A 26,265-nucleotide genomic window follows, 5' to 3' on the forward strand; every position below is an offset into this window, starting at 1 on the left:
CCACACCGCTGACCGAAAGAGTTTTAAATCGGAAAATTGTTTCGCTACTCTTCGTGGTATAAAAGCAGCTAAATGCGTTTCCCATTTCTACAAGACATATTTTGAATTTCACATCTTCCATTAAATCATTTCATTTACAGTGTGAGGCTGATGTCTGTTTCTATTATTCGAACTGAGTTATCAGGTGCTTTTTATTCCTGTTGTATTTCACAAATTCAATGACAAGTTGCAACTTATGCCCATATTACCAAGTAATGAGATCCAAACAACTAAAAAGGCATAAAAACTTACTTTGCGGCATTCACTACGCTTCATACATTTTATGATCATTTTTTCCACAGTATTGTATATATTGTTTCATTTAGCGTGTTTAGATTACGATGCAAGTGTAACTTAATGAGTAACCTTTTTTTGACTGCAAAACTTGATTTAGTATTATATTCGGTAAATCGTTTGAAGATTATTAAAAATTTCTTTCTTTACTTGCGTGTCTGAATCATGAAATGATATCTGAATATGTCAGCCTGACATAGCCTTCAGTGCTATACTTAGATTTTTAATATTAAGTACAGTCAAACTTGCTTGAGAGACCATAACACTCAATGACTCAGATAATAATCCTACCTTGCATTCATCCATACATGTGTGTGTCACAGCTTAGTGAAAAGTCATTTCAATGTAATGTTAATTTTCATGGTAAATATTGAACAGTTTTTCTTATTTTTATATGTGATATATGATATGGTTCGAATAACATTATTTCTAAATTTCAGATTAAATAGTCGATCTGAACTTATTTTATTAGACTTACAACATTTTCTGATATCAAAGAATATGCATGTATCTTACAATTTTCCGTCTTTGAGAGAAGTTATTCCCGCAATAATTATCAATAGCTTGATAGGTAGGACTATCTGCAGGAGCGGCTACATGGAAATTAAAAAACATTAAAACAACATGCTCAAAATGATCAATTCAAGATTTTTTGGTCTTGCATATTATATATAAGCAACAAACATGAATTTTTCAATTGCTTTTCATAATTTAAAATTTGGGTACTATCTCTATAATATGAGACCACTTGCATTAAGATATCTGAAATGCGCACACCAACTGAAGTATGATACTGAAATACATGTATCTCACAAATACCACATAATTATAACGTCGTATCGTGTTTTTACGCTGTTGTCTTATAACATACCTATTCGAAAATGAAAATTGAAGACATATTTGTCACACCCCATATAGCTCCCTTCGGATATAGCTTCCCGGGGAGCTGTATTCGGCACACGTTTTCGTATATAGCTCCTTGGGACACAGTCCCGAAAACGGATATAGTTAGACCAAGAATCGCAAACCTGTACAAGAAAATAATAACTGGCAATTTAAGTTAGAAACATGGGTTTAAAATTTTGTATCTTGTCTAGCAAATATGACCTCGAGTCCAAATACATACTTGATCATACTATGACAGGCACTCATCTTCTGTACTATGCGACAGAATTATCAAATTTGGAACACATGTTAATTAGGTGTACCTGAAGATTTTAGTTTTTTTTGTAGGACTTGACGAAATAAGGTAGTTGCCCCAAAGTCCCAAGACTGTCCAGAAATGTTGACAGGCAAATAGTGGTTTAGTACTAGTTATGACCCTTGCATCAGAATTAAGGCATCATGTTTGAAATATTTGACACTATCTGGTCTTTAAAAATGCGACATAACGAAATGTCCTAATAAATAAGCCACGTGGTCCATGTTGCATAAAATCCCAGAGGAGCTATAATTATACGGAACAAAGCTACAAGTGTTCCGTTTATAGCTCCAGTTTAAGCAAGGGAGCTATATACGAAGAATATAGCTCCGCAGGGGCTATATACGAAAAGGTGCCCCGAATACTAGTATAGCTCCCCGAGGAGCTATATCCGAAGGGAGCTATATCGGATGTGACACATATTACTAAACCTAGATTAGACACTACCGGAAAGCCTGGTAATTCATACAGCTGAGGCAAACTGAAAGACGGAGACTAAAGATAATAAAAAAAAACTACCGAGGCAAATGAGGCAGAAAAATGACCGAGGCAAGTGCCTCGGTTGCCTCAATAGTCGCTACGGCCATGCTTTATAGCATAGTTTTCGCACAACTTATGCGCCTGTTAGTTTATATTCCAGCTTACACTGTCGCTGTCAGTTGGTTCATGTTCTTGCGAAAGAAGTTTTATGCTATGCATACCTAAATGAAACGTGGCGCTTATCTTACGGAATGTTGATATATTTTCTAAATTGATTCATTGTGACATTACAACAGAATGAAGTCTTGCAGTCATGAGGTTTCGTTCTTAACACGCCTTTGAACATATCATTTCTAAAAAGTCACGATTATAGATCTACGTACAGCATTTCAAAACTTCGTTATAAGATTTCTCTCAAAAATATATGGTCACTTAAAAGTTGAGAACTTATATCAGATATACTTATTAATTGTTCGTAAGTATGGAATCTTCCCGTTTATACATTTTTAATATAAATGTGTGACATTTTAGATTTTGTTTAACTTATTAGTATAACTTTATGAAAACATTTGATCTTTTAGATCTGACATGTGATACGCACTATTTATCCAAGTGCTGAATTTCAAAAATGTAATATTATTTTAAGAAGATTGACAAAATATATTATGTACTAAGTACATTAATTTTGTATTACATTTCTGTATTGTATTTGTATATGCATAAACTGTGTTGCTTCTTTCAAATTTTCGTTTCACGTCAGCCATGCTAAAAAGTTTATACATGAACATATATACATTTACTCAACTGAAGATGTAAGAACCAAGCAAACATGACCATATGCCTTTAAATTAGCGTTTTAGAGTGACAATAACCGCAAATACGTTGGCTATTTCAAAACTCTTATTTTTCTGTAGATCTATATTAACTATATTATTTATTTTTTCCGAAATCGGTATCTTAAAAGTAACAAAAACATGTTTGAAATGCAGAAAAACGCACGAAATGGCACCCTCGAAAAAAAAATTCCAGGGGAGCATACCCCCGGCCCCCCTATCAAATGCCTCCCTATTTTTTTACATCTGGCTACGGACCTGGAATCATTTCCATATGAAGGGAGTAGGGGATGCGAGAATCACATGAAAACTTTTGAAACGCTAAATCCTGAATTCTTAAGAGTTTAAAGTATTTAATATGGCTGTCCTGATTTGGGCAAACTTTATAGGATGACTGTCTGTGGCCAGTAGATGGTACGTATTGTTTTAAAGATCATTAGTAGATGAAAAGTCTAGGTCTACAGTGACCGCTAGTCTGAAACCAGTTTCCGCTGAGAAAATAAGGACCGCCCAAAACCATAAAACTACTCAGCTCAGTAGATTATCCCTTATATGTTTTGGTTAAGTAAGTGAAAAGCTAAGGTGACATTAACTTCGAAAATGAAATCAGTTTCCACTAAACAATTAAAGAACACTTGTGACGGTTTCTTTTTCTACTTCGTAGGGAATATTCGCTTTCGTCAACAGATAACCTTTTATGTATTTGGGGTCAATTGGTTGAAAAGGCAATGTCACAGTGAGCTTGAAACTAAAATGTCCGAAGCATGGTTGGGCTTGCTAATTTCATAGAAATTATCATCTGTTGTCAGAAGATGACTCCTATTGTTTTCAGATTACTTCCTCAAAGGTTAAAATTTACAATAATCTTGAGATTGAAAACAGTTTCTAGTCAATTACTGGAGAAGGCATTTTTATGCCAAGTATAACGCATTCAACATTTCATTTATAAAAGTATAACGTAATTTTAGGTATAATAGTGTACATTCAGTGCCCGAGTACGCGCAGTATGGGAGCCATTCTCTAGTGCTACCGTCACTATAAATTTCAAATAACACAAGTATTTTTTTATTTGAAATTTTCATCATATCAAGTGCATTAACCGTAAGATTCTACGAAATATTCAAAATAATTTCAGTTATTAAAAAAATAACCACAAAACGATCAAATCCTAATACAAATGTTTCTTGTAGCAAAATTCCACTGTAAGGGGAGATCACTGCGTATGTGGTTCCTTTAGTAAGCAAATTCTTACTCTTCGGGTTAAAATTGATGTACAGTTAATATTAAACATAAATTAGTATGTATTTAATTTGCATTTCCATGAAACAGGTGCGAGAATAGACCACGGACATCATGATGCACTAGCGAAGAAAGCTCTGCACGAAACACTGACATTTGAAGACGCCATAATGGATGCACTTAGAATGACTAACAAAGAAGAAACACTGGTAATAGTCACGGCAGATCATTCTCACGTGTTTGATATAGCGGGATATGCCTACAGGGGAACAGATATTTTTGGTTAGTAAAATATCATCTTTACAGAATTCTATTTGATCAGTATAAGAATTGTGTTCATCAATCTTTCTTAAACGTTTTTTTCTTGATTGCCCTCTAAATGTAAGGGTCAAACATCATTCTAAATGACTACAAAAAAAGATATTAGGAGCTTTTTTCTATTTCCAAAATGTGTTGGTGATTTTAAAAGTTTTAACTCGACATAAAAAAATCGATTTTAATATGACATTTTGCATGGAACAAATTTACGTCCATTTTGGACCTCAAAGTCTTTCTATTTTGACTTTCCGTGTAAAACTTTCAGGATATCATTGTTAGTGGCAGCAACTCAGCTATTCCCTATAATATTTTGAAATTGTTCTTTAAAAGTTATATTTTGTCCAGAACTGTTTATACTATATAGCGTCCCCACTACTGGGCTTAGTGACCATTACATAAGTAGAATAATGTATAACTTGAGTTCGTCCGGATATTGCAATATAAAGCCAAATTCTGGAAACGTAGTTAAGGTTTTGTCGGATAATACAATATGTTTTCACTAAGTTAAATAACCTAATATTTATAATATATATACTGAATTGTTCAGAAAAAGTGGGAAATACTTGATACAAAAGTAAGCTTCTTTGAGATCATGTATTTTGTCTAATATCACAAATTGCGTCGACTGTCAACGTTCTGTGTTTTAGGAAATATCAAACTTCTTTTTCAAAAGTATTTTTTCGATAACTTTGTTTTGGTTTCACTTTCATTTTGCATTGTTTTGAAATGTACATGTTTTGTAAAATTTTCAATACTGGGAGTACATGGAGAAATATATAAGGCACGGAATTAGTACAGGCATAATTTCAAGATATTCTTGAAAAAGAAGTTTGACATCTTCCACTAAACAGAATGTGGACAAACAAAGTACATGTGATATAAGAGAAAATTTATTATTCCAAACAGTAACCTCTCTTGAAAGACACTTCTGCATACTCTTAACAGTTCAGTATACATTTATGAAAAACAACGGCCTATGAGCCGTAAAACATAAAACAAATATTCACCTGAGGGGCAGTTTCAAAACACTTTGAACCTTAACGTGACACGAAAAAGTGTTATTTGAACAAATGCACTCTAATGCTTTTAAACGTTTGAAAAATATGATTTCTTGAACACCACGAATCAAGATTTTCATGATGTATTTTAATTATGATTTTGAAACGTCTGTCTGATTTTATCAGTATAATGTTCTTAAAAGTTCCTAGAAAACATTGACAGTAAAGAATGATGTACACCATTTCAAGAATTCAATAAAAGAAAAATCTCTTCCTCAGTTTTGGTCAATCGTTTACTATGTTCACATTTAAAGGTTTGGTTGAACCTGTTGATCCTACGGAAGAGACGTTAGATGATAAACCATACAGTGTTTTGTTTTACGGGAATGGACCCGCCTACTCCGAGCCTCGCGAAAATCTTACTGGAGTTGATATGCGTAAGTTAACACTACTTTTTAAGGTTGCAGATCTTAGTAACTTTGTATGGATTGTCAGCAACATTTGGTAACTTTCCTTTATTTATAGGATTTGCACGATTGGAAACACGGCTGTTTTAATTTGTTTTATAATCCTTGGAACTGTTTAAAAATAATCGTGGACCAGGTCACTAGAATTAAAGCGTCCTGGAATAATCATAAATGCAATTTTTAATTCGCTCATTTCTTCACCAATTTTGACAATATTAAGATAGAATATAGATTTTCATAACGTTAAAGGCCCCCAATCGTTTTCCCATAGACTTCCATTGTTACATTGTGTCGTGTACGGCGTCCCATAAAGCTAAACGTATACGTTATATCATTTTTTCAAGAACTACCTTAAATTCATCTTAAAATCATGAATAAAAACGTACGAATAGGAATACTTTTGAGTATTTTCCTCGTAAAAGAAGGAATCCACTGTTTACATCGTAGGCATGGTGGGAATAGTTTTTTTTATTAATCTGTTTGCTGTAATTTTGTTAAAATGTAGAGTTAAAAAACTATAATTCAGTGAAAAAGATTGCCTTTTTGTAAAATCTCTTCTTGGGATTATTTATGTAACTGACCAAATATTTAATGCCTATACTATGAAGACCCGATTTCTTCACCAGTGATTATTTTTTAAATGTATATAGATCTACGTGTAAGATCTGTTTCAAGTTGGATATTTCATAAGGTCAGATACTTTAATGAGTATTTATGCGTTCTTTATTTAGCATATTTGCACTGCAACTTTACTGGACTATAACTATAAATGCATCACATACATACACTAAACCTGGCATGTTAACTCTTATCTGGATATTGAGTATGGTGTACTTGTTTGTCTGTGACCTTGAGTTTGAAGTTACAATTTAGAGCAGTGATTGACAGATGAACGAAATAAAGTCATAGTCTTGCTCTATACTAAGGCTGGATTTTATCAGAATAATACGTTACATTACAGACGACAAAGATTTTGCCTTTCCAAGCGGTGTTCCAGCACCTTGGGAAACGCATGGTGGCGAGGATGTAGCTATATATGCACAGGGACCAATGGCTCATTTAATTCACGGAGTTCAAGAGCAGAATTATATTGCCCACGTAATGGCTTATTCGGCATGTATTGGACCATATCAGGGAGACAATTGTGATATGGAAACAAGAAACGCAGAAACAAGTTCTGCAAATAGATTAGTTAACTCTTGTATGCTTCTCTTACTGTTGACAATATTCATACGAGCATGGATCATTTAGTTTTTATTTCTATTTGTTAATTTTAAAAAGCGACTCGTCCGCACGTTTTGGGCAAATAATCGATAAAGTGCGGGTACTGTAAAAATGACGAGAAGTTTAAAATTATTGACACATGCTTTTTGCAAGAAATCCAAAAAAATAAACATAAATTATATTATATTGTGCAGAAGGCAATGCTTTTGAAATAATGGAGAAAATCACCATTCTTCCTACGTTTTTACCAATTCCACTCACTATTTTCACCACTCTTTTTAATTTGTATTATATTATGTTATATATACATTCTACGCTAAACTTGGTGGAAATGAATATCTCAAATTGTGGGCAGGTAGCTTTGACAGAATTACATCGTCAATGTTATGGTTTCCTCTGCTTATATTGGGCCATATGGAAGAGATGAATATAAACGGATACGAAGAAACCAGTTCTGCACAAAGTGCACATTCATACACATAGGAATGGTGTAATTCTGATTTCATTAATTTCATTCTTTTGCACTAGATGTTCGTTCATCTGTGGTTGTACCTTATGCTTTCTCTTATTACGTATATCAAGGTGTATATTATGGCCAGTTAATACCGCTTCTCATCAGACCAGGTGTGGTTGAAACATAAATAAATTCTATGTAGTATCATTAGATATAAACTAACACACTTTAACATATTTTGATTTGTGTAATGTTATTAAGATATTTGATGTACATTTTAATCAATAAATTTGTGTAATAGAAGAATGCTGTAAAAAAATCTCTGTTGTGTTATTTAACTCCAAAAAGATTAATAAAACATTTATCAGCCTGGAATAATTTAATGTTGAAGTTTTATTTAGCTATATATATCTTAGTTTTACACAAAGGTTAAATAGATACTGTTCGCATATAGTTTCAATTAGGTATTCATACACGGCCAGAAAAGGCTAGGACGGCGCCTTGTCAGTTTATACACAATAAATCTTAGTAGCTGGTTTTAACAATATGTTAATCCAATACCGAGAAGAGACCCAAAAGAGTAAAAGTCCCTCCACCACCAGGTGTGATCTGTGTTTTCCTACACTACCACCACAGCAATATGGCTTTTAATGTAGTAAGAACTATTATCCTATTATGATGAAAATGAGATAAAATGTGTTCAGAGGTCAGATTTCTAAATTGTATTTCAAAAGGCAGCTGCAACTCACATGCAGACACCTTTGGTCAGGACCCCATATCACATCCCCTGCCAACTGTAAGCCAATAGTTTTAGCATCGTAACACGTAAAGAGCAAAGGTGACGATCCTATGCAATGTTTGCATGTTTTAAAAAGATATTTGTTTTTACAACCAATGCTGTTTTAAACGTTTTAGATGCCGCCTTGTTCGGAGTTGGACGGGATGTGGGCGAGGGCACAAATATTTCAATGATACATATATATATACTAGTATATATTTAATTTAATTGCAACTTTAAATTATATGCAACATAGTAGTAAGACGCTTCGTTGAATGTGCTCAGCTGTTTACGTAGTGTGACTTACGGCTATATTCATAGCCGTTACTCAAACTCACTCTTAACTCAAACTTGGGTAAGTATCACTCAAGTGGGTCTCGAGTAGACCTTGCGGGAGTGTGAGTGGAGTTCGAATATCATATTCATAAATTCCAAATTAAATTTAGGTTTATATGTCAATAACATCAAAGGTATGCAAAAGTGCTGATCGTTATTTTTGTAGTCAGACGCTGTCATCTTATTGCGCGCTTGTCTGTATGTTTGTCCGTTCGTCCGTCTATTTGTTTTATAATACGTCCTTCCGTCCGTCCGTCTGTCAGTCAGTCAGTCTACCCATCTGCATTAGTAGAATGAAATATATACCTAACAATACAAGTTTTAATTTTCGCTGAAATTGAAATTTATTATAACAACTGAATTAATTGTTGGTGTTTCCCGAATGCCAGCCCGCGTATTTGTTTTACATTTCAATTACTAAAAACATATAGTTTTATATAAATAAATGTTACCATTGTCATTTAAACATAGAGATTAAATAAATATAGGTTTTCTTCATGACATTCAATTTGAGGGAATGTTTATATTTTTCAGTATGAATTGACCGGTACCTAGGCCTGTGAAATGTTAATATTTGTCACTACGTCGTGTGTTTCTGGGAGTGGCTTATGAGTCCCGTTAGGCTAGGTTTCGTAGATGTATATTTGATTTTATACTTTATATCTATTTATAACCGGTTGGGTCTTTTTGCGTTTTCGTCGTCCTCGACAAATGTATTAAAAAGAACAGAGTCATAATATATTTTTTTTTCCAAAATATCTTGCACAAATATGAACTTTTGCTTTAACATGACACAGTTATCTTACCTTAAAATTAATTAAATATTGTAAATTTACCATCTAAACTTACATTATGAGACCTCGAGAAACACTCAAGTCTCCCTAGAACCTCTTTCAACATTCACTCACTCTTGGGAGTTGACTCGACTGTCACTCACATTTATGAATACAAATCGAATTTTTCCTGAGTAAAGACGTGACTGTTAGGCAATCTATTTGAGTGTACTCAATGAGTGGTGTTGGAGTATTGTCTATGAATATACTAGTAGCCCCTATTTTTCGCTGAAGTTGAAAATTATTATTACGACTGAATTTACAAACACTTCATTTATAAAATAAATGTTTCTGATGTCATTTGAGAAATGAGATTTAATAAGTACAGGTTTTTATGACATTAAACAGGGAATGTTTATATTTTTCAGAATTAACCTATATCTAGGCTTGTGAAATGTAAATATTTGTCACTACGTCGTGTGTTTCTGGGAGTGACTGATGAGCCCCTTTAGGCTAGGTTTCGTAGATGTATATTTAATTTCCTATATATATTCGTAATGATTTGCATCAATTTACTGTCTATTTCATTTCGTTTTCGTCGTAAAAAATGGATAAAAAAGGACATAATATATTTTCCCAAAATACCTTACAGAAATATGTACTTCCGCTTATATACGTACACGACGCTGTTATCTTACCTTCAAATGAATTAAACATTGTAAATTCATCTTACACGTAAGTGTTCCGTGTTCCCAGGACCCCCCTCAACATTCATTCACTTTTGGAAGTTTACTCATCTGTCACACACCTTTAAAGACGGCAATTTATTTGAGTGCACTCAGTGAGTGAAGTTGGAGTATTGTCTATGAATATAGCCCACAGGCAAAGGTAATACTTTGCAATTATACGCGCCACATTTTGGCAAATGTCCGTTAATGGTGCAAGGTTTAGCCATGACTAAACTTATTTAAAGTGGCCATAAGTATAAAATCAAGGATTACCTTATATTTTACCTCTGTCGTTTATTAATACCGTTAATAATGTATTTACCCACATCATGAGCAGAAACAATGACAAAACTTATAGAATATAAATTCTTCAACGTCAACACCAAAATAACTACTTAATACTTTGGAGAGATGTCGGCCTGGGAATTGTTAAATAGGTTCGTTGTATGCCAGCCAACGGTTTATAGTATGCCGGCCTAGGGATTGTTAAATCGGTTTACAGCATGGTCGAACAGGTTTATAATTTGCCGGCTTGAGGATTGAATAACCGGTTTATGGTTCGTAATGCAAATAGCTATTAATACAAGATGCTGAATACGAATATATTTTCATATCCTTAATTAGATTTAATGATATCCTTAATTTTTTTTTTATATATGGATATACATTTAATGAATCATCATCAACATCATCTTCATCTTCAGTAATCGCCTCACTCTAGAAGAGTATACTCGCAATTGGATTGAAATACTGTACATTCGCAGCCGGAAGGGATAACTAGTTACATGTCTCCCTTTGTACACAGTTTAAAATAAACTTATTAAAGATTGGCATCAAGAATGTGTTGAGATTTCCTTGAACAGCCTTAAAGCCCTCTAGCGTAGGCTGATTTACGGCACATTGAAACAGGCGGTTCTAAAGGACAACGGTGGCTGGGAAGAAGCTGTATTGGTAGGCAGATTTGCTACAGAAGATTTGGTTGTACTGTTAGTTGTGGATTCTGGCTGATCTTGATCGCCGCAGATGAGGAGGAATAATGTCGACACGATTATGCCTAATTTTGTACAACATGGTTACTCTGGACGTTTGCTGAAATGGGTCCTACTGGAGTTCATGTAGCATATTCGAGACTGACCTTGTTCGTTGATAGTCGTTTTTGACGAACCTTGCAGCTCTTCGCTGAATCAGCTCCAGCTAGCTGATGTGGCTGTCAGCGTAAGGGGATTTGTGACAAATCATAATTTAGTACCGGACACATAAGCTACCATAGAGAAATAAGTGTACAACTATCATGTGCTTAAAGGGATATCTCCCCAGTTGGTATTTTTTCACCTTTAGAATCGGGATCTGTTTTTAAAACCACTCTATCACATATTTCTTTTTTGTTTCATACTAACAATAAAATATCAATTTATTTGGGATTAATTTTCAACTGTAACTACAAAAATTGTACTTTCATAATCAATTATGACATAGATTAATATATAAAATGGAGAAAGAACCAATAAATGCTAAAGTCAAGATGGCGGACGTAGATGTTGAGAAAAGGTAGGCTCCTTATTTGTTCATTGATTACTCTGTGAATATTTCTTTTAGGGTAGACACTTTGTCGTATAACACGGCATTGACTTAAAGTCTTTCATCGGTTGTATACCATTACCCTAGACGACGATTCAATTTTCTAGACTTTACCCTTGAATGCAGCAAAAACAACTAAAAATAAATTTAAGACTCAGTTTTTCGCTTTTTTTCATCCCTTTCATGTGCGATTTCTGTCAGTTTATGAAGTACACATAGACAAAACGTATGTATCAGCCAGTTCTCTGAAAACGGCATATTTCGTGAAAACCCACGCGATTAAAAATTGACGAAGTGTACGGTAAGAAGACCGTCTTTTTTGCTGTGGGTGTACGGATAGACTTCGATCAAATGTGTGCGGTTAGAAGATAGATATTCCATGATTTTCTTTCGAAAAAGTGTACGGAAGAAGTAAAAATCCTGGCACAATCACCAATTGTCTTAGAACATAGAAGGATTAATCTGTTCTACGTTTCCACATCAGTGCAGCCATTTTTCAACAGCTTACTGTTTTCAACACACATTTCAACATTTTATGTCCAGGAAAGGGAGAAGTGATGATTTGTGGTAAACTGTTTCGCTGTTAGCATACTTGTCTGTCTGCTTTCACACCTTCAAAGTTGCGAATGAAATAAGAACCCAATAACTGAGACACCTATAAATCATTCCTGGCACCTGAGATATTATTTGGTAAAATATTAGTTGGGCTGGGAACACACTTGGATATTTTACCAAGAACAAGAAAATAAAGATATTTGGTCTGCTAAAACAAGAATTCCATTTGCAGAGTTTGGATTCAACTGGCTGGAGCGTCCATGTCACAGTGTATAAGCAGTCAAATTCTTTCGTCCATATATCTGGACAATATTTCAACCCAGAGACCAAACGATCCGATTTGATTTGATTTAGGATCACTGTGTCGAAGGTCAAGTTCTCAGAGCTGTGCCAAATCCTTTCGGGAGAACACTTACCCATTCTACACATTTCACAGGAAAATTGTTTCTTTTAGTAGAGACCGTTACAGAATTTGTTGTTTGTATATAAAAACAAAGCCAAATATGTTTACCTCATATAATCCTCCAAATCCTCCTTCTTGTTGTACTTTTTGTCGCGCTATCCCGTTGCACAAACATACGGCTGGTTGCCTTCATGAAATTTGATATTCATGGACAGCGTTTTTCGACTTGAGAAGTACTTCCCACCGCTACTGCAGAGATTTGAAGACCCTGGTTCTTCTAGGACGGGTTTTCCATAGCGCTAATACTAGTAACTTCTTTGAAACAACAAAAATATTAAGACTGGTGATACAAGACTAGGCAGAAGAGACAACTTTCACTGGCTGCTGACAGTTAAACCTCACCATAAGTATGATGAGCCTTATTCCAGAATTTGATATATATCCACACAAAGTTATGTTTTGCAATCTGCAAGTATAAAGTATGTACGTATTATGACAGAAATGCCGCAAACAAAGCGCGCAGCCACCCTAAAACGCAGAAAGAAAAGGCAAACAGAACAACGGAACAAAAATAAAATGCAAATATATCTAACATTCAAAACCATTCTGATTCAAATGAGGTAAAAACAGAAGCCGCTTTATTCTAAATTTTCAATAATCTTTAGAATTCTGTACGGCTTTGAGAGACTAAAGATTTTAAAACATTGAAAATTGACAGCACTAATTTCAAAATATAGACCAAATTAATCCTTCTAAGTTTTAAGGCAATTGGTGATCCTATCAGTACTGTGCACCATTTTGTGGGAAAATCGTTGAATTCCTGTCTTCTTACTGTACTGTACACTTTTGGCTAACGTCTATGCGTACATCGACAGAAGAACTTCGGCATTCTGTCCGTTATTTTCAGTTGTTTTTGTTGCATTCAAGGGCAAAGTCTAGAAAATCGAGCCGTCGTCTGAGGTAATGGTATACAACCGATGAAAGACAAAAGTCCGTGCCGTGTTATACGACAAAAAGTCTCTCCTAAAAGAAATATTTACAGCGAAATCACTGAATAAATAAGGAGTCTACCATTCATCAACACCAACGTCCGACATCTTCACATTTTCTTCCGTACACCAGGTCATGTGGTATTAGATCAAACAGATAATACTATAGTTAAACCTGTGTATAAGGACAGCACTACGGAGAGGCAATTATATTCTTTATTTGCATATGGTCTAAACATGTATTTGGATGTTACACTAAACTGCAGATATCAGAAAGAATTTAGTGGTTTTTAAAGGGAAAGGCAATGTTGTTTCGATGTTAATTCTATCTGCTGGGATTTCTTCAATCATTGAAAGAAGTGAAATACTTAAAAATGAGTTATGAGCATTTAGATATTTGATAAAAATAACGGCCATATAGTTTCCATGGCAACAAAAATCAAATAGGCGGATTTATTAAATTTATAGACACATATTTGATTTGTATTAGATAATTTCTCTATTTTTCCAGCTATAATGAAAGAAGTTGCCATGTTGTACATCTTACACTCAAGAGACATATAAAATTAATCTAAATAAAATGTTATTTGCTATATAAAGAATTCAGCAGTGTGTAAATGACGTCAAAAACACACAAAATGGCTGCCTCCATGATCAGCAATTTTCTTAAATTTCAAACTGCCATATCTTTTTCAACAGAGGTTCGATTTTAATTTTTTTTCAGCGTTATGAAAGGCTTTGGGATGGCTTTCATATGAAATAAACTTACTGTCAGGCTGTCCTTGTCCTTTATAGCCAGGTGGTTTATGCTAAGGGTGGTCTTCAGCACGGATAGATTGCTTCGTTGGTTAGTGACCCAAACTCAAGCATGTACATGAACATTTCTTTATAAGGATTATCAACGAACTGTATTTGGATGTTATTTAAATGTAAATGTTTAAGAGGCGCCTGTAATATGAGGACGCATTTGAGCAGTGGTAAAACGCCGAAATACAAAAGCATAGGCCACGAGTTCGCTCTCTTGATCTGTCTGCTAGAACTTGATTTTAACATGATTTCGGGAATTGTTCCTTGAATTGGTGCTTTACACATTGCACGCTTAAGAACCAAAGACGTTTCTGCAGGTAGAATATTTTCTGATTCTTTTATTATTTTCGTAATAAAACTCATTAAAAGTTTTCTTGAGGTGTCACCAATATAAATAGCGGTGACAACAAATAAATTTTGATACACACGGGTATGCCTGTAACATGACAACATAAGACAGTGTATTCAGACCGGGTTTAAAAACGGCCTCAGAAAAACGTTGATACGCCCTACCGACGATGTCATTGGCGCGCTCAGTCACAATCTAAACAAACTTGTACGTCACGCACACCTGTCAAAAGCGTTTGTTCTATGTTAACAATTACACGCCTTTAGCCCTGCTTCTAGCTATTACATAATTTAGAACCTTTTTACACTCATTCTCACCGAATACGAGAATCTTTCAAATTGCTTAGAATTAAGCACGGGTTTTAAGGTTAACTTTTCTGCATAGATATCATATAGCTTACAGTTTACGCCCAGCAAACGTCCGAGAAATATTTGCTTTCGCGATTTAACCGTCAGCTCAACGCTATGCAGTCTAAACATATACGTTAAGGATTCTTATATTTATATCCGTCATATTATCAAATTTCATCCAAAAAATGATCAGAAATAAAGAAATGAGAGCATATTTCCGCGTATTTATGGAACACCCCTGCACTTCAATGTATAATCTCAGGAACAGATGAATACTTGGTATTAATAACAAGCCTTCAATTTAAGAAACATTGAAGTCCCGCCCGCCCCGTATTGGCCATTTCACTGTAAACTATTTTGAACGTAATCATGTGTCCTTTTGTTTAAAGTAGTTAAGCATCCCAATCTTGATCAGCTCTTGATTACAGGGATATTAGTCAAGCGGACCCGGGTGGATACCTCATGACAACTTTATTAATTCACATTGCAAAGTCTGTGCGTAAACAGTGTGAATTCGGATAGAGCAAAGTTATATAGTAAGAAAATATTTTATATTTTGTTTCATTTTATGTAGGACTTATCAGAAATGTGTCAAAATTTCTTTTGATCATTTTTAGACTGAGGTTAATTTATTTAAGCGCACGAAAATAAGATATAATAAAATGAAGAAAAATCCCCAAACAATTTGGTAACTTAAAACACATATTTTAGAGTATATGTACTTAATTTGTAAAGTAAGGGTAAATTTTATCTACCGTCGCTTTCAGAAACAAAAAACAAACAAACAAACAAACAAAGACAAACAAAAAAACTTAAGCTATGTAGAGCATTTGTGCGACCCTATTCTGCTATTTTGAGAACAGTTAAGACTAATTATAGATTATCTTTTTCCTGCATGTCGGACAGCATTTTCCGGTGCTTTTTCTGTGCTAGAAAAACTCAGGGGTGTAAGATGTCTCACTTGCTATAATTTATGAATAAATGCGTAAATTCATACGCTACTGTAACAAAATAGCGCCTTAAAGAAAAATCTTCGTTTTTCTTTATATCTTCTACAAATTGAAGAATAAGGCATGCAAGAAAAAGAATCAATCACTGACAGCGGGTAAAGATGGGAATATCCGGCACTCGGGTAACTGGTTAGTTGGTAACTCGGCAGGAGCCTCGTTTCCGCCTAAACAGTTACCCTGGTGCCGGATATTCCCATCTTTAACCGCAACCAGTGAAAGATTTTATAAGCAAATTCACTCGTACTCATATGCAGCTGGGACGACTGAGGCAATCCCAATAAAATGCCTTGCCCAAGGACACGCTGCAATGGAGGTTGCAAGGAATCGAACCAGTAACTTTCACCGCCACTGGAAAGAGTCTTAGTCCTCTCGTCTAATGCATCCACAAGAAGGGGATGTTATTATTTTTTCTTGGGATCACATTTACATCTTATATCAAACTTTCAAAAATATGAGTTCTCCATAACTATAATAATTAGAAATTAGCATTTTACTTCAGTATTGCAAAAAAACCCGTTGTTTTCTACATTATAAACTTGTTATTTAAACCCCCATCATGCACATTTATGTTGTATGTATCTTCAATGTTTATATAAACAAATACGATTTATACCGTTTTAAAGTAGAAACGTTTATGAAATGAATGAAATATTTTTACTTACAGGAAAACTTGAGGAAAATGGACTGCAGACGACTTATTCTGTTTACTGTATCAACGGCCGTAATATATCTGGCAAACGCACTCACTGCACCAAATATCCCACGTGGAGAAAAAGGTATGTAGATGTATTATTTTACTTTTATACTGTTTCTTCGTCGATATATATCGTATAGCAAATTGCCTTTGAAGAATCCTCCCCTAGCTTTACTTTATGCACGGGTGGCACCTGTGTATATGTATAACTACCGGCCGTTCTTGTACCTATTGTAAGTACCATATGCCGGTAAAATACATAAATAGGCAGACGGCAACCGCCTTGATGTACTGCATACATCTGAAACCAGTGTAAAATCCTGTTTGTGTATAATGTGAGGCCCTCCCCTTAATAATTAATAAAACGGAAATATAAAAGCAATAAGTTCATAAAAACAATAAGACATAAGAACATAACAACAATCTGTTAAGTATGTTGACTATTAAGCTCTTTACAAAACGGATCAAAACAAATGAAAACAAATCAAAACAAAATAGAATAAAAAAATGCCGTTATTCAACTAGTTCACTCTTGAAGTTACTCTTTATACTACGTATTTTTCAGACCCGGCGTTTTGGATGAACTTGGCAAAGGACAGAATACAAAAGAGAAAACAACAAGTGGAAATAAACAAAATAGCAAAGAACTTGATATTGTTTATCGGGGATGGTATGGGCCCAACAACAGTTACGGCAGCTAGAATACTTAGGGGACAACTGAACAACCGCCCAGGAGAGGAAAGTGTACTTGCCTTTGAGGAATTTCCCAATGTAGCATTATCTAAGGTTTGTCAGAAGAAAATCTTTTATTTCTGTATTAATACGGACGTCCTGCAAGCCAGCTGGATAGCTTCCCCTCGTGAAAGAATTCTACATAACTTTTTCAGCTTCGAACCCACGAGAGAGTGGGGAAAATGATTATAAGCCACTCGACCAAGAAGGCGCTTCATTGCTCAATGTGCAGTCTCATTGCTTTGATAGTAAGCAAAAAATATTATCAAGGTAAAATCAAATGTTGAAAAATGCGATTATTAAGATAGGGAACAATTCCCGGGACGGTGTAATATGACACACAGGTAGAATACATAATACTGTGAAAGGTGACATTCATATCTGTTTACATGGTTGGCTGTGAATGTGGATGATTTTGTCATTTTTCGTTTTTTTCCGTTTACTATTTAGTTATGCGAAACGCGTGTCGTTTATAGAACATTGTAAAGTCACTTATGTCATTCAATTCATTACTACTCGGATGAATGGAGTTCATCATAACTTTAATCATCATATTATAATGAAAATAGAGTAGACCTTTTTGTACTTTATCGTCTGATTTACGACGCTTCATGGTTCAGATGCCTATTACAGGGGTGGCATAACGTGTATCTTCCTGGTGGCATGCTGTTTTCTTACCGTCCAAATTATGTACTTCTTTAGATTCCATCATTAAAGTCTTAACCCTCGTTGTCCCTATGTAATAAAACGACGATTTATATGGGGGATTTTTTAATATATTGACTTTGAAAAGTGTTCATATAGTGTTGTTATATCTTCTGGTCCTTTGTGATCATAGAGTCCACTCAATATCTATGTTACAGTAATAAAATTACACTTAAGCAGGTGCTAGGAGGAGGGTGAAGGGTGTAACACTTTCCATAACGTCTTATTAACAGACACAATCAAACGACTGTGATATTATCAAACTCAGTAGCATTCATCTTTCTAAGGATTATTTTTATTTGCAATATTACCTAGTGTTTAATAAGGACATAAAGTTAATGTTTAATTTTCATGTACATTGTAACTGATATAGCCATATATTGCTGTATTGCAATGATTGTTGTTGTCGGTATTGACGTTGGTTTTTAGAATTTGTTATGTTTTGTCTGTTTAAATGAGCCGTCCTACTTGAATCGTTTGGTATAAATACATTTGGATTAAACGCAGATCCTCCGATATGTAAAGTATTTTCTGCGAAGATCCGATATTTCCATTTATGATTTAAAAAGGTACGGTTCTCCGCCATGTCATTCTTGTCGTGCGCTTTCAAGAAAATCCAGAAAAAAAAACTCACTATGTCTGTAAACTGAGAACCAAATATAACCTTCGTAATATTTTGTTTGTATTAACTGTTTTTGTTTTCAGACATATAACGTTGACAGACAAACCGCAGGTTCAGCAGGTACCGCCACTGCCATACTTAGTGGTGTGAAAACTAACTATTTTATAGTAGGTCTTGACGGCCGGGCAACAGCGAGCGACTGTCTCAGCGCAGAGGGAAAAGAAGTTGAAACTTTAGTTGACTGGGCTCTAGCTGCAGGTATTCGTGCACACTTTTAGTAGCTATAAGGTGCAGAGGACAATTGCCACTGTCCTAACCTATGACGTGCCATGTGTTCGTATTCTGTTTAGAGCGGAATGCAATTTACAATTCCACTTGCGAAGGTGGCAGTATTGGCAGGCACGTACCGATGTACATAAATACTTAATTACTCTGTTGAGTAACATTTGAAATTATAGTTTAAAAAGTAAAAATCAAGGCTAATAGAAGCGATAAAACAGATCAGAGACGGGACAAGGGGTGGGCCAACTTTTGTGCATGTTGCTCAACTGGTTTTCTGTTGCAATATTGTTCAAGTTTAGAAGGAAAAACAAACATGGCCGTGGGTTCGCTGTATTCATGTATTTGGTGTAAGATGTCGGTATTTACTAACTGTAAAGAATGTTGATATGTCATGCCATTGGAAATATTAATAATAATGGATCTTCTTATTGTTGATACAAACCTTTAGTTTGCTAAATTGCTAAAATGGACTGGTCCATCAATCAATTTGGGCAATACCATTTATGATTCAAAGGGGTGTTCACTGAAAATTTTCTGAAAGAATAGCGAACAGTGCAGACCATGATCAGACTGCACGGATCTTGGACTGTACTGGTCGCAAAGGCAGAGTCATTTGCCGCCAGCAGGCTAAAGGTTTATGACTGAGGTATCACGAAATACACTAAATAGACCCTATACTTAGTTCTTGAACTTAAGTATATGTTTAAAACATTCATGGCTTCCCCTCATCCATCCACCCATTTGCCTCCACCCGCCCCACGGCATAAAAAACTGTAACAAGGCTCAAATGATGCAGATTGCATCTATAGATCATCTATTTTGGTCTCCTGATTACGTGCTCATGTTTGAAGAAATTTAAAATGTTTCCATTATTTAACTAAAATTTTCCGCGAGTTATAAATCATTTCTGTTGCATACGCATGTGTGAAACTCTAGGATATGGACACAATGTATGCACGTGTATATGGATTTCAGATCTGTCTAATATAGATATTTGTAACATAATCAGGCCTCATTGTACAATAATGTCAGCTACTGCAGACGCACTAGATCACCGTGCAAATTAATGTGAATATCATACTTGTTTATATCATTGTCAAGCAGATGTTTTTACCCCTATTACAATAAAAGGACTTTAGATTAAAAGCTTTTGATATCATTTTTATGATTAAGAAACGTCAGTAAAGAAATTTAAGTCGTCTTATAAAGATTTATCAGATATGATATTTAATCAAGTTTTGCGGTCAAAAAATGTTTACTTTATATAAATAGACAGCTCATGTAATCAAGTATGCTTGCATCGTTACCTTAACATAACTTAATGCAAAAAGTATCTAAAGTACCGTGGAAAATGATCTCATGAACCTTATGTTACAATTTATATAGCATAATGAACGCCACAAATAAGTCTCCGTGTTTTTTAGTCCTCTGGATCTCATTGCTTGGTAATATTAGTCAGTATAGATGTAAATTGCATTCGAATATTATAAACAGATAGTAGCCTTAACACTCAAAATGTGATGAAATTTTACCTTTTCAGATATGAAATTCAAAAAGCTGCACGACAAACAGCATCTTATATCAATGTGAAATGCATTTCGCTATTTTTATACGGAATTTGTTTCCCATCAAAATTATTCGATGGAAAATATAAACTTAAACTACTCAGATTTAAACCTTTTAAAAAGAATAGCAAAACTCTTTTACTCAGTGTTGAAACAAATGATGACTTTTTATTGCTCGCTTACATTTACAATTGTTACATTACATACGATATATTGTTAAAAACGTACAAGTATTTTATACGAATACAAGTTTGAAGATTATAAACTAGAAAAAGTTTATACCTGTGGTACAATTAAACTTTTTGTAGCATTAGATATATCCATAATGTTTGTGTTGAATTAATTATGTTATGCACGGCAGATACAAAATTCAAACTTTGAATAAGGCAAGGGGCTGCTTAATAGAGGTGGCGGTGAAGGCAAGGTATACCTCCATCGCAGTTCAAAGGACTATATTGTTATTATATGTGTGCAAAAAGCCTCTCTGAATTGAACCCAACCCCTCAATCTTAAGTGTTTTTGTTTTCTTTTGTGTGAAAATGATAATATGCCTGTACGTATACTCGTAAGCCGAGCTACGTGCCTATCATGTGCCTATCATTTGAATTTTAGATTTACGCAGGATATACTCTCTTTGACCAGATGCCACCAGTTATATATCTGTTCTAAAGTGTTGCGCTGACCCCCTTTTCACACCCTCCAGTTAAGCAGTTTCATAACTGGATGCGCTACGCCCCTGGTTGGCTACGCCATCAAAATACAAAAAAAATGGCAGGCAACATAAAAGAATGAAAACTGTCATTTACTATATAACATGACTATATGCATGCCTAGCAGATTCATGATACTATTTCAGGAAAGCGCACAGGTATTGTTACGACTTCTCGGATCACCCACGCCACGCCGGCGGCTGCTTACGCTCATGCACCTGACCGTTACTGGGAAGGAGATGTTAACACTGCCGAGATAGAAGGTGGCTGCAGAGATATAGCACAGCAGTTGATTGATGATAACAAAGATATTAATGTAAGAAGTAACACTGTGTTGGAGTTTGTCGTTCTTTGTTACTACATTTCTGAGAGAATTTTCTTTTCTGGATCTAGTTTTACTAGTTTCTTATATTTTAGTTTAAATTTCTAACTTTTAAATGCACAGTAACGTATACAGAGATAGGTTATTTAAATTTTTTCTGTCGCTTCTACCGGTTGATCAAATACATACTGAATACATGCCAAGCATGATAGCGAATCCTTTATGGTGAGTATAAAATTGATTCTTCTATTTCCGTATAACAGAAAACAGACTCAGAATACATACTAGTATTGTAAAAAGTTCTGAATTAAGTCAGTTAAAACCTAACTGTTAATTTTGAAAGAACGAGCCATTTCCTATATTTTTGCTCTGTCATCCCCAATTTTTCCTGTGTTTTTTTTTTAAACTACATTTTAGGTGCTTCTTGGCGGAGGAAGACGATATATGTTACCAAACAATACAGAGGACCCAGAAACAAACAAGATCAACAGTAACCATCGCAGGGACGGCAGAAATTTGATCAAGGTATGCGACTTTGTAGGTGTCTTGATTTATTATAACTGTTGAATTTCGATGCGAGTTTCCTTCTGGTGAGGGAAAAAACAGATTAAAATAATTCGTCAGTGTGCATGTCGCTGGATTTGTAGAAATGTCTATAAATGATATCAAGGCAAGTAACCTTTTAAATGTTAAAGGATATATTTATAGATTTTATTTAATAAAAATCGAAAATCACCCTATATAACCATGCTAATAAAAGTATGAAAACTCTTGCAAAAAAGCTAACCACTAAATGTATCAAAACTGCTCTTTTAAACATATGGTAGAAATATTACGCTGACTTCTAAAGGGATTTAAAATTAAATCATATGTAACACGAACGTTTTCAAGGTTTTTGAGCATGTTTGCAAAGTATTTTTAAAGAAAAGTGATTCAGCTATTAAGTTTGCATTTTACTCTAGGAGTGGGAGGCAGACAAGGCGGCCAGAGGTTTACAGCATAAATATGTTTGGAATAAGGGACAATTTGATGCTGTTGATTATAGATATACAGACTATCTTTTAGGTAAGGAACATCATGATCTATTTGGTATAAGACATGATTCCTGACTGTGATAAATATTATCGTTTAAGAATATATTAAAACTACACCTAAATCTAAATCTGCAATCAATTAAAATCTGATTAAAACCAATATTATAAGTTTAAAGAGCCGTTTCTATAGTGCTGATTTCACTATGCAATTAACATTTATCAAATTTTAATGTCAGATGAACTTACTGAAAATGGCTTTGGAGCCAATAGATGTTGCTCTATTTGGCCAAGTTTTGATATGTTTCCTTTTATTTTGAGTAGTACCAACCTTTCAACACATTGTACATGTGTGTTAGTTTATATTTATGCCACCATTTTTGTTTGTTGTTACATGTAAATTTCGTTAAATAACGATTGACGGAAGACCAAGTATTCTTATTGTCCACGAATTTTATGACGGCCCTCCCGTATTCACGTCATTTAGTATTTGACATCTTTCTTCCCATAATTCTGTTTCGGTATTTTTACTTTTTACTTTTACTCTTTCACTATTTACCGTAAAAATGAATGCATCAGTTGTATCTACCAGATATAATATTTATACTACTTCTGTCCGAAAACTTTTAGTTTACCAACTGTTATATAAATACCTGTTTTTAGACTATGTGCTATTTTGGCGGGTGTACCATCAATATATATCAAATGGCTATTATTAAGAATGCATAAACCACCACCGCAATATATCCTTTAATTTGCTTTTACAGGATTATTTGAACCAAATCACATGCAGTATGAACTAGACAGGGATACGTCAAGCTCTGGTGAACCGTCCCTAGCAGAAATGACAAAAACTGCAATAGAAATTCTGTCGAAGGAAGACAAAGGCTACTTTCTTCTGGTTGAAGGTAACGTACCTTAGTTATTTGAAATCATGCAGGTAATATTATTAGAATTGTTCTCTGTGGTCAACTGATAACCTCTAATCTTTATGGGTCATTTGGACGGGAGTCAAGATCATAGTTAACTTGAAACTGAAAATTCCTAAAGCACTTTTTAAATGATTACCTGTAGTTAGAAGATGAGTTCTTTGTGAAATGTTTAGTTCCTCAAGTGTTAAAGTCACAATCTAATATGTTACTGGAGAAAGTAGTTCTTTTATGCTGAGAATAACGCATCCCATATTTTATTAATGAAAGTATACCTCATCGAAAAATTTCAGAATGCAAATTTTGATACTTGTCTCAGCTGTTTAGGACTAAATCATATAGAGGATACTTACATATCTCCATATGTAGCGGAGATAATTGGCAAACTTATTACCATTTTGCTATCACGATTCTTCGCAAACTCCTCTTCTACCGTCACTATGACAGGACGGTTACATTGAAATACAAGTAGTAATTGACTTGAAATTTTCTTTTTCTCAACCTCATTTGCCTAACATCTCTGAAATGTATTCAAAACAATTGCAGTAACCAAACTCTTGTAAATGTATCACATAATGAAAAGAAATCGTGATATAATGTTTGCCTCTGTAAGGGAAGACAGCTACGTGGGAGATTGGGTTATAAGATGTACATGCTTGCATTTCCATGAAACAGGTGCGAGAATAGACCACGGACATCATGATGCACTTGCTAAGAAAGCTCTGCACGAAACACTAACATTTGAAGACGCCATAATGGATGCACTTAGGATGACTAACAAAGAAGAAACCCTGGTAATAGTCATGGCAGATCATTCTCACGTGTTTGATATAGCGGGATATGCCTACAGGGGAACAGATATTTTTGGTTAGTATTATCATCTTTACAGAATTTTATTTGTAAGTATGAGAATTTTGGAGTTTATCTACCTGCTTTCAACAGTTTGTTTTCTTGATATTCTTCTAAATACAAGGATCAAACATAATTCTAAACGTCTACAAAAAGACATCAGGAGCTTTTTTTTCTATTTCCAAAATGTGTTAGTGATTCAGTTTAATTCAGCATAAAAACCCGATTTTTCCACGGAACAAATTTATGTCCATTTTGGACATCAAAGCCTTTCTATTTTGACTTTTCATATAAAACTTTCAGGATATCATTGTTAGTGGCAGCAACTATTCCCTGTAAAATTTTGATTTTGTTTTCTGAATGTTATATTTGTCCAGAACTGTTCGTACTTTAACATATAGCGTCCTACTATGCTTAGTGACTATTACATAATTAGAATAACGTATAACTTGAGTTCGTCCGGATTCTGCAAAATAAACCCAAATCTGAAAACATAGTAAAGGTTTTGTCACATAATACAATAAGTTTTCGCAAACGTACGTGCGTATTTGAGATGGGGCAAATACCTTGGTTATTTGCGACTGTTTTAGTTCTATCTTAAGTTCACGAAAAGTGTTTAGACACCATCCGCACGTTAATTTTGGAATTGTATACCTCATAGTCAATTGCTGCTTAATAGTATTTTATAATAGATATACTGAATTGTTAAGAAAAAAGCGGGAAATACTTGATACAAAGGTAATATTCTTTGAGATTATGCAATTTGTCTTATATAACATTATTGTTCGTCGACTTTCAACGTTCTGTCAATATTTTACGAAATATAAAACGTCCTTTTCAAAAGTATTTCTTCGACAACTTCGTTTTGATTTCACATTCATTCTGCATTTTTCATTTGTTTAGAAATGCGCATGTTTTGTAAAATTTTCAATACTGGGAGTACCTGGAGAAATATATAAGGCTCACAATTAGTACAGGCATAATGTCAAGACACTTTTGGAAAAGAAGTTTGACACCTTCCACTAAAATAAATGTAGAAAAGCAAATTATATATAAGAGAAAATTTACTTCTCCAAACAGTAACATCTCTTGAAAGACACTTCTACTTATTCTTAACAGTTCAGTATGTATATATTTATGAAAAACAACGGCCTATGAGTCGTAAAAATATAAAACAAAAGTTCACCAGAGGGAAAGTTTCAAAACGCTTTGAACCTTAAGGTGACACGAATATGTGTTAACTAATGTACTGTAATATTTTTAATAGTTTGAAAAAATGATTTCTTGAACAACAGTTTTTTGACATAAAGTATGTATTTTGATTATGATTTTGAAACGTCTGTCTGATTTTATCAGTAAGATGTTCTTAATAATTCCTAGAAAACATTGACTATAAAGAATGATGTACAACTTTTAAAGAAAAATCTCTACCGCAGTTTTGGTCAATCGTTTACTATGTTCACATTTAAAGGTTTGGTTGAACCTGTTGATCCTACAGAAGAGACGTTAGATGATAAACCATACAGTGTTTTGTTATATGGGAATGGACCCGCCTACTCCGAGCCTCGCGAAAACCTTACCGGAGTTGATATGCGTAAGTTAACACTACATTTTAATGTTG

The 26,265-nt window shown here is 34.4% G+C and overlaps 2 protein-coding genes across 2 annotated transcripts in view; both read left to right on the plus strand.

The window, feature by feature from the left end:
* Nucleotides 1-2,963: 2,963 nt before the first annotated feature.
* Nucleotides 2,964-7,865, plus strand: LOC128554697 (alkaline phosphatase, tissue-nonspecific isozyme-like). The gene is made up of 3 exons (XM_053536005.1): nt 2,964-4,368; nt 5,717-5,839; nt 6,831-7,865. The coding sequence occupies exons 1-3, from the start codon at nt 4,257-4,259 to the stop codon at nt 7,118-7,120; spliced, it is 525 nt and encodes a 174-aa protein (XP_053391980.1). The 5' UTR covers nt 2,964-4,256; the 3' UTR covers nt 7,121-7,865.
* Nucleotides 7,866-16,872: 9,007 nt separating this feature from the next.
* LOC123528352 (alkaline phosphatase, tissue-nonspecific isozyme-like) overlaps nt 16,873-26,265 on the plus strand; it is a 33,683-nt gene continuing 24,290 nt past the window's right edge. The window contains exons 1-9 of the mRNA XM_053536006.1: nt 16,873-16,979; nt 17,463-17,683; nt 19,040-19,214; nt 21,660-21,829; nt 22,253-22,360; nt 22,798-22,900; nt 23,634-23,774; nt 24,471-24,662; nt 26,116-26,238. Coding sequence (XP_053391981.1) covers nt 16,883-16,979; nt 17,463-17,683; nt 19,040-19,214; nt 21,660-21,829; nt 22,253-22,360; nt 22,798-22,900; nt 23,634-23,774; nt 24,471-24,662; nt 26,116-26,238 — 1,330 coding nt within the window. The 5' untranslated portion in view covers nt 16,873-16,882. The remainder of the gene's footprint in view (nt 16,980-17,462; nt 17,684-19,039; nt 19,215-21,659; nt 21,830-22,252; nt 22,361-22,797; nt 22,901-23,633; nt 23,775-24,470; nt 24,663-26,115; nt 26,239-26,265) is intronic.

This window comes from Mercenaria mercenaria, unplaced genomic scaffold (genome assembly GCF_021730395.1).
Source record: "Mercenaria mercenaria strain notata unplaced genomic scaffold, MADL_Memer_1 contig_657, whole genome shotgun sequence".
Lineage (NCBI taxonomy): Eukaryota > Metazoa > Mollusca > Bivalvia > Venerida > Veneridae > Mercenaria > Mercenaria mercenaria.